The sequence below is a fragment of the Phoenix dactylifera genome, chromosome 15 (genome assembly GCF_009389715.1).
Source record: "Phoenix dactylifera cultivar Barhee BC4 chromosome 15, palm_55x_up_171113_PBpolish2nd_filt_p, whole genome shotgun sequence".
Taxonomy (NCBI): Eukaryota; Viridiplantae; Streptophyta; class Magnoliopsida; order Arecales; family Arecaceae; genus Phoenix; species Phoenix dactylifera.
In genome coordinates this window covers 6,013,199-6,022,897 of record NC_052406.1, presented here as the reverse complement: position 1 = coordinate 6,022,897, position 9,699 = coordinate 6,013,199, and the positions used below count along the sequence as shown (strand labels likewise).

At 38.6% G+C, this 9,699-nt stretch overlaps 1 protein-coding gene across 2 annotated transcripts; it reads left to right on the top strand.

The window, feature by feature from the left end:
- The first annotated feature begins 2,062 nt into the window (after positions 1-2,062).
- LOC103723166 (protein DMR6-LIKE OXYGENASE 2-like) lies at positions 2,063-5,193 on the top strand. 2 transcript variants are annotated; one of them, XM_008813994.4, is made up of 5 exons: positions 2,063-2,422; positions 2,493-2,728; positions 2,801-2,830; positions 4,062-4,389; positions 4,495-5,193. In XM_008813994.4, exons 1-5 carry the CDS (start codon positions 2,156-2,158, stop codon positions 4,744-4,746), a joined length of 1,113 nt encoding a protein of 370 aa, XP_008812216.1. In that variant the 5' UTR covers positions 2,063-2,155; the 3' UTR covers positions 4,747-5,193. The 2 variants fall into 2 exon arrangements, with proteins under 2 accessions (XP_008812216.1, XP_008812217.1); XM_008813995.4 differs by lacking the exon at positions 2,801-2,830 and having other exon boundaries at positions 2,064-2,422.
- Positions 5,194-9,699: the final 4,506 nt, after the last annotated feature.

The window sequence follows — 9,699 nt, the reverse complement described above, 5'->3', positions numbered from 1 at the left end:
CGAATCGAGTCTCCATTTATTGCTTGTTTTCATTTAATTTTTGAGTATAAGAAACAGATGGAAAAGGAATAGTTTGTCCATTATGATGATTTTTTTTGGGGGGGAGATAGTGTTCAATCCGATCCGATTCGATTTTTTTTTCTAAATTTTTAATTTTGGATTCAGGTCCGATCCAATAGAAAATCGGGTTGGAATGATTCAGGTCTAGAGTAAATTTAATTGATCATTCAGATCGAGTTAGATTCACGTATAATTTGGTTTTATCTAAAAAAATTTTGAAACTGCAGATTATTTTTATTTTATTTTTTTTAAACAATGCATCAACAACAGTAGCCGCGCATGTCGGACATGCCGAAGAAACGTGCCAGCTTGCTGGAGATGCCACGTCGTGCTGCAGGTGGGTGGTCGTCACGCGTGTGGGGTCAATTTTGTATTTTTGTCACGTCTGATGGACGTGACAACGGTGGTGGGCCCCCACCCACGAAAATCTGTGTCCCTCGGTCTTCCCCTGCTCCGCCGGGATACATGTAATTTGATGCGCACGCACGCACCGCATGCTGCAATTATGTGGCCCTGCACCTAATTAATGGCCGCCTTGCCGGTGTGTATTTTTCAGAAGAAAAAAGAACAGATACATCTTGTGATGGATGCAGCATTACCTGCTTACTCAGTTAGATTCTTTAACGATGCGAATAGAGTTAAAAGATTCGTAACATACAAGACCATCTTGGACGCCACGCTATGCATTTATTATATTATATGTAATAAACGGTAACTATAAATAGTAACATTTATTCCATTACATTTACCAACTAGTGCAGATTGAACGGTAATTATTTATAGTAACATTTTAATATTTTTTTATATAAATCGTTTGGATCATGTCCTGAATTTGGTAAACTTAGACATAATCCAAAAATAGAACAAGTCCAATTTTAGAACCCGATCCGACCCTACAGATTCTCCAAAATAGACCGGGTCGGATTACGGATCAATCCGACCCATTTGTAGCCTTATGAATGGTTATTCCATTTATATTCCTGATTTTTTTTTTGGGCGACCCTCTTACGGCCGACGGCCCATGCATGCTGACGACGTGCCATGCCTAGCGACAGCCGGCCGAAACGGAAAGAAGAAATACCGAAATTGATAAAAACATAAAAAAAAAAATTTATAAAAAAAACAAGAAAAAAAACTAATAGAGGATTCCCAGCAATCCAACAAGTCACTAAAACCTAGCTTGGCTCAAACTAGTTCAACCATCCATCGCTGAACTAGCTGAGCTTCTTGCATCCAGACCATCGTCAGTGTTAGCTCTGGATGTATGGTGGGCTCAAACAATAGAGCTCTAATACCACTATGTTGGTAGTAATAGAAGCAAAATAGGACACTAGTTATTCTATCTTAATATTTGAGGTGGAGAGTAGGAAAGGATAAAAGAGAACACTCACGAATATTTCCATTCAATTTTTGCCCTTACCAAATAGAAAAGTAGTCATTCTATCTTAATATTTGAGGTGGGGGGTAGGAAAGGATAAAAAAGAATACTCACTAATATTTTCATTCAATGCTTGGCTGCATACAAAGTGGTTAAGTACATACAATATGATCCTTCAAATACTCTTCATATAAATACATCACTATAGCCCAAGAGATACAATTAATACAAGACTCTAAGAGATACCATATAATTAAAAACCTAAAAGGCATGACTACTTGGAACTCCAATCATATTCATTACTAATCACTTCATTACATCGCTCATTTGATCCCTTACTTGCCATGATACTCAGACTATTGGCTTGCTGGCTCTCTGATTATTTGCCCTATAAGCATGGGACAAAACTTTTCCCGTCTCTCTCTCTGATGCTACCATGCCAACTAAAATTGCCAACATTTTCTCTCTCTCTGTCCATTCGATGTCCTTATATTGTTTTTTTTTTGGTGAAAATGTCCTTATATTGTTTTTTTTTTGGTGAAAATGTCCTTATATTGTTTTTTTTTTTGGTGAAAATGTCCTTATATTGTTTTTTTTTTTTGGTGAAAATGTCCTTATATTGTTGTCGACAGCCTCCAAGCGGCCATCTCGTCGCTTCGACGCCACTCCTCCACCTCCATCTCCTTTCCCATCCGGCCATCTCCAGCTGCTCCTTCCATGGCTCCTCCAACTCTCCCAAACACCGCTCCCATACCCTCCCCTCCCCCCAGCTCCGTGAAAGAGCTCACCAACTCCACATCCCTTGGCTCCGTTCCTCCCCAGTATGCCATCCGAAACCCCGAGACCACCATGGACATCGAACCCATCATCGAAGAAGAAATCCCAACCGTTGACTTCTCTCTGCTGACCGAAGGAACACCTGAGCAAAGGTCTCAGGTGGTTCGCCACCTCGGCAAGGCTTGTGAGGAGTGGGGCTGCTTCATGGTATGTTCAAGCTGTACTATGCTCGAGCCGTCGGATTCCACTGCTTGATCCTTCTGGTCTTTGATTGCAGGTGGTGAACCATGGCATACCGGAAAGACTAATGGAGGCGATGCTGATCTCGTTGAAGGAATTTTTTGATCAGACGGAGGAGGAGAAGGGAGAGTACACTGGCAAGCACGTGATGGATCCCATCAGGTGTGGGACTAGTTTCAATTTAACGGTGGAGGATGTTAGGTACTGGAGGGACTACCTGAAGGTTTTTGTGCACCCGATTTTCTATTCACCCGCTAAGCCTCCACGCTTCAGGTAATACTTATAACCTAGATCTGAGTTCACCCGGTTTAGTTTTGAGCTAATTCGAACATGTCTTTAACCTAGGTTATTTCGATTATGGGCCTCATGGCTTCGGTTCGTATTTGCCGGTTGATGAAACTACTGGGTTCGGAATGGATGAGAAATTTTGTTTAATTTAATTCTTAATTTATAGTTCAATCAAAATAATAATAATAACAATAATAATAATTTATAGTTTCGTATGAGATTTTGTTGTAGCAATGAATAATTTGTCGATCAAATAACTTGATTATAAATTGGGGTCCGAAGATGCCAACTAGTGTAGTTGCTAAAGTTGTCAGTTGGCACTGATGATCTAGATTTCATAAATCATATGATGAGAAAAGAAACTATGTACCTAAGAAAAAAATACCATCTGATAAATTATATAAAATTCTTGATTTATGTGGATGATGTCGGTTCTTATGGGGAATTGCTACTTAAATTGTTTTCCCATCAACATTTCATTTCATCTATGAATTGTGATACATCCAAACAAAACAAATGGATATGTACGTAATATTCCACATTCTTATAATATTTAGGAGGCACAAGCAGCCCTGGAATCTTTTTTGAGCTGGTTGGTTTGGTGTATATTTTGTCTGGATATACGGTTTGATTTCCTGCTTTCCCCATCTCACAATGTCCCCTCTTGTTTCTTTTAAATGTCTCCTCAAAATTTAAATTTACGTGAATACCCTCTTAAAATTTATATTTATGTCTACACGCTCATAAAATACTGTTTTTACACAAATACCTCTAATATAACGGTTCTTCTAACACCGTTAATAAAAACCATATTTATTTTAATTAAAATAAAATAAAAATTTTAAATTATCTTTTTATCCTCCATCATGATCACCTTATAAATATTTACTTTTGCACATCTAACCATTAAGAGTATTATAGTCATTTTTTAATTTGAAACTGTTAATTTTTTAAGGGCGTTAGATAGCATGGGTACATATGCAAAAATAAGGATGAAAAAAAAGGGTAGAATAGCGAAACAATTGTTTTACAAGAATATACATGTAAATATCAATTTAGGAGGATATTCATACAAAATTTAATATTTAGAAGAATATTGATGTAAAAGAAAAATTACACTATTGTTAAACTGTGTTTTAATTCACACCACTTTGCTGCTTCTTTTTTTTTTCTTCCTTTTTCCCCTGTATTTTTTTGCCCTGCCTCATTTTGTGAAAGTAAAATGCGAACAAGAGGGCACTTCACAATTCACTTGTTAGCGAATCAGTTGATTAGCTACCATCGCAGCAAAACAGGCATTTAGTGGTGTTCATTGTAGGGAGACATCAAAGGAGTACGCTGAGTCCACTAGAGCAATGGGAATGGAACTTCTGAGAGGAATATGGGAGAGCTTGGGATTAGAGGAGGATGACATGACCAAGGCCTTGGACCTCCATTCCTGTTTCCAGATTCTCGTGTGCAATATATACCCTCCGTGCCCACAGCCCGAGCTGGCCATCGGCCTCCCCGCCCACTCGGACCATGGCCTTCTCACCATTCTCCTGCAGAACGGCGTCAGTGGACTCCAAGTGAAGCGGAGAGGCAGCTGGGTCCGTGTCGAACCCCTCCCTAACTCGTTCCTCGTCAACACTGGCGATCACATGGAGGTAACAGTTTCCTTAGCTGCAATCCTTCTAAACCGATCGCTTCTCATTTCTTGCGATGAATTCATGATCGTTCTGATGGTGTAAATTAACTTCGGATGATGAAAGATCGTCAGCAATGGAAGGTATAAGAGTGTACTGCATCGGGCTGAGGTGAACAGCCAAAGCACGAGGTTGTCGATAGCAAGCGTGGTGGCACCATCGCTTGATACGATTGTCGAGCCAGCCTCTCAGCTGGTGAGCGATGAGCACCCGATGATGTTTCGAGGCATGAGGTATGGAGAGTACGTGGAGCATCAGCAGGCCAACCGGCTCAAGACCAAGTCTGCAATGGATCCTGTGAGACTGCATGCCAAGTAGTATCACTCTTGTCCGACATGTCAAGTGTTTCATCAGAGTATTAGAACTATTTGAAAAAGAGGTGTGGACTAAATCAGGTGGCACCCAGGTTTGTTATTTTGGTACGTACTAGTGTGATGCTAGTACTGTATTATTATAGTATGGTATGGGATCTTTTAGTATTATCAAATGACGGTATGCTATCTGTATCAGAAATAGATACGGTTATACCGTACGATTTGGACCGATATAATTATACTGTCTGAGTTGGACTGATATGATAAATCAGATAGCATAACTAGCTGGTTTGGATCGATATGGTAAATCAGATAGCACCAAGAAAGAACCCAAATATCCAACCTATGTAAAAATGTCGTATGTACCATCTTTGTTGGCTTTTGCTAAAGCAAAGCTTGTATGATATTGAATGAATGTTGTGTGTAGTTGAAAATAAAAACTTTACCGTCACGAGTTGAGTCTCCATTTATTGCTTGTTTTCATTTAATTTTTGAGTGTAAGAAAGAGGTGGAAAGGGAATAGCTAGTCCATTATGGATGGTTATTCCATTTACATTCCAGATTTTTTTTTTTCTGGCAAAAAATTCTAGAATAACTATAAGCTGAAGATGTTCTGTTCGTTAAAAACAAAAATGGGTATTTCCGAAATAAAAAGATCTAATCAGAGTAACCGTTCCTTCTTTCTTCATACTTATTTTGAACTTGTTTGGCAGGCATAAGACTTATTCTCAGGTCTTATTTGTTCTTTAGTTTTAAACCAAATACTTCAGTTCTTATGAGTATAAAATGTGGTAAATGTCCACGCTTTGACAGTAAAACCTTAACCCCCGATTAGATTAAAGAGATGTGTAATATATTTAAGTTGTTGGACTACTACATGGAGAATGGGCCATTTATAGGACGGGCAGGGGATGACCGACTAGATTCGGCCTGTATTCAGACTAGATTCGGTCACCTGCCTCTTCCTCTTTTTTTTTGGCTTGTTCTGTTTTTTTTTTAAAAAAAATATTACTCTTGCCTCATTTCATTTAGGGTTTAGCAACAGGTCAGATTGTTCTGATCCTTGTAATAGGCCAGCTATTTGCTAGGAATCTAATTAGCAGCCCTTGTTTTAGTATAGTTTCTCACAGAAACCTCCGGAACGAGTAAAGGACTCAAGGATTGTTTTCCAACAAGGAGCGAAGGAAAACAACCTTGACAGCAGGGAAAAAAGGGGACTCAAAAGATAGGGAGGATAGAAAGGATTAAAAAAGAGGGAAGAAACTTGGCTTCCTTTCTTCTTGCCATGGGCCCAAAAGCTTTTGGTTAACCTAGTTGGGCATGAAACATTTCAAGCTTGCCGGAGCTGATGGGCCCAAGCTCTTGCCCAAGTCTATCAGACAGGCAGACATTTAGCAGACAGGTTGGACTAGACCAAATTTGCACATCTACTTCTCATACACTTTGGATGAGGTCTGCCTAGTGTCTTTGACTCATGGTCCAAAAGCTTAAGTTGCTGAGAGAAAGGCCATGTTGAGGCTAATAAACCCATTTGGCATCTCTTTTATTAGCTAATATGGGACTATGATACCATATAAGTCTTCTGCTCATATCGATGCGGAGTGATGTTTGCAAAACTTTAATTGCACTAATTGATCCATCTAGTATTTAAATCACATCTTAACTTGCATTCATGCACTTTTAAAATTTGTTCGTACCACATGTTGCACATGTTTTGCAATTTGGCCTAATACAGGACATAATAGGTGAAAAGTTTACCCACCAAAAATTCTATTCTTTGGTCCTCCAAAGTTTAAATCAGTTTTTTAATAAATCCATAAACTTTTAAAGTGCAAATTTGGCCTCTATTATTTTGTAAGTATTCTAATAGAATCCTTCTCCCCAATTTTGGCTACTTTCTCTCACCAAAAATTCCTGCCAACATTAGCCGGTTATTATGTGGCAAAAATCGCTTATATAGATGATTAAATGGCCGATTGATGATACTTTGACATATGGGTGATGACGTAGCATAATAGATATTTTTTATTTTGATGACGTGGCATATAGATGATGGCATGTTATATGGATGATGATGTGACACATGTTGTGAAAATTTTTTGCTCAAAAGTATCATGTGCTACGTCATCATCCATATGCCATATCATCAACTATATACCATAAATTATATTTTTGGTCCTCTAAGTTTTATAAATATTTTTGTGAGTTTTTTATAGTTTAAAAGTCTCTAATTCAATTCTTTGATTTTTAAGTGTGACTCAATGTAAAACTAATATGAAGAGGACAGTTAAAACTCAATGAAAAGATGTGTGCGTGTATATATATATATATATATATATATATATATATATATATATATATATATATATATATATATATATATATATATATATATATATATATATATATATATATATATGTGTGTGTGTGTGTGTGTGTGACTATATATATATATCACATTAATAATACATTATTATACTACTAATTCTACTCCATCTTTAATCATACCTTTAACCCCATCTTCTTGTTCCTCCTATATATGAGGGGAAAAAAAATCTGCACCACCATGACACCCTATCACACGTTATTCACCTAAATTGCAATTCCATACCTTGATCCTGCTTTTTCTAAAACTCTAGCCGGAGCAAATACTTGAGATCCTTAATCTCATAGTCCACAATTGCTGACCCATCCTTCTTCAAAAAAAAACTCAACAACGACAGTGAGCTCGGCAACGGCGAGACTAAGAACATTGAGCATGCGTACTTCTCATTCGTCATTGTTGTAGCCACAGCAGTAATCTTCAGATCTCCGAACCTAATTTGCTTCAGTATTATCTCAGGATGTAGCCCCAACCTCCCCATTTTGAGCACCACCGCCGTCTTCGGCTTTAAAATGCATCCAATAACTCACCTCGCTTTTGAATCATCACTTGCCCCATCACTAGGCTGAAAAAGCTACATTAAATCACACTTGAAAAATCAAGAATCTAATTAAAGATTTTTAAACTATAAGAACTATGTAAAAATATTTGTGAAACTTGGTACATGAGTAATGACATAACAAATGCATGATCATATGGCACTTAGCGACTGGATACTTTTAGGTAGAAAACTTTACAATACATGCCACATCATCATCCATATACTACATCGTAATCTAATACCATGTCACTATCCATATACTATCTCATCAAAATAAAAAATATCATCTCTTATGCCATATCATCACCAACCACATAATCACTAGTTAATATCAGTAGGGATTTTCGGTGAGAGAAATTAGCCAGAAATATAGGAAATGACGATATTAAAACAACTGTGAAATAATATAGATCAAATTTGAACTTTTTAAAGTTTGGTAACATATTAAAAAATTGATCTTAAGAACCAAAAGCATAATTAACTTTTTTCTCCTAAAAGCATGACGGCCGAGCCCCAGCAAAAAGTAGCCATCTTCTCCATGGTGCTATTTATCTCACACACACATAAAAAAAACCTCTATAGTGCAAGAACCCGTGCATCTCAACCCAATTGTACCTTGGTTTTAAAAACTTATATTATGAGAACCCAGATTACCTGAATTTATAGATCCAAACTCAACTCAGTTTTCTCCAATAATAAGGACCCAGATAGTTTCAGTTTGCAATTGCCTTAGGCTTTAATTTGTATTTGTACAATATTCTTTATCCTTTTTCGAGTCTCGATTTCTGGTATATGGCCATATGGAAGGATTCAATTCTTCTGGGACAGATCAGCTCGGCCACACAGGGTGGACAAAATTTTGACGCCCATAATTGCAATGGAATATAAGCAGTGCACGGAGGATATTATTGAAGCAATTATTAGAGCAAAGTCTTGAAAGGATATACCCATGCAGTATCTTGCTGCAATCCTTAGGTGTGGAGGGCATCACCGAAAACAAACACTAGTCTTGTCAGATCGCTAGATCTTTCTTCAGGTTTTACATCAAAAGTTGGAATCCTGCTAACGACCAATCCAAAGCAGGTCCTTTGCCTCAATACTTTCAGCTGGGCCCTCACATGGACCATTCCAATCCAAGATATCGGAGTGCAGTACAAGCCCTTAGTTATTTGTCTTTTGCAGTAACGCCCCTTTCTAACCGATGCAAAGATATGAATAATACTCTGTTTTACATTTTTGGATGCTGCATGGCTCTGCTTTGCAGTTGAAATTTAGCGGCTCTCTTTGCTTCCGCTCCCCTCCATCATCACATGGCCGTCTTAACTCGTGTGCTTGGTACATCAAAAGGTGGTCGCCGAGCATTTGAAGAAAGCTCGATCAATTGTACGAGGACATGCGTCCTGCAATGGACATTGGAAAAGGCTAGATCATATATTATTAGCTTAGGTCGTACTTCAATCTAATCTTAACTGCAGTTAACTAAATGATAGTGTTGGGGGATGGATGGGGGATCCGAGACTTTAATCCCACATTGAAAGAATAGCGGAAAGGATTGTGCCTTATAAGGAGGGGCCACCCCTTTCCTTACAGAGGGCCCTTTTAAGAAGAACAAAACCGTGAGGAGAATATTATTTATTAAGAGCTACACACGACATGCGTCGCGCGATACGCACGCACTTCCCCAAAACGGACAATACCTCTGGTCGGAACGCAGTCACTTTTTCGCTCTAACAGATGGCGTTAGAGGAAGGGCCCCGCCGAAACTTCTCCGCATGAATCCTTCCCGCTGGAGGGTAGGTTGGGGTGCGGATGGGGGACCCGGCACTTCAGTCCCAAATTGGAAGAATAGCGGAAAGAATTGTGCCTTATAAGGAGAGGCCACCCCTTTTCTTCCAGAGGGTCTTTTTAAGAAGGACAAAATCATGAGGGGAATATTGCTCATTAAGAGCTGCACACGACACGCGTCGCGCGATATATACGCACTTCCCCAAAACCGACATTACCTCTGGTCGAGACGCAGTCACTTTTTCGCT

What these genes read in the sequence shown, in the direction of transcription:
- LOC103723166 (XM_008813994.4), top strand. Translation starts at nt 2,156, where the DNA reads ATGGCTCCTCCAACTCTCCCAAACACCGCTCCCATACCCTCCCCTCCC. An exon ending in GCTAAGCCTCCACGCTTCAG is followed by an intron (nt 2,729 to 2,800) that starts GTAATACTTATA and finishes TCTTTAACCTAG; the next exon opens with GTTATTTCGATTATGGGCCT. An exon ending in ACACTGGCGATCACATGGAG is followed by an intron (nt 4,390 to 4,494) that starts GTAACAGTTTCC and finishes GGATGATGAAAG; the next exon opens with ATCGTCAGCAATGGAAGGTA.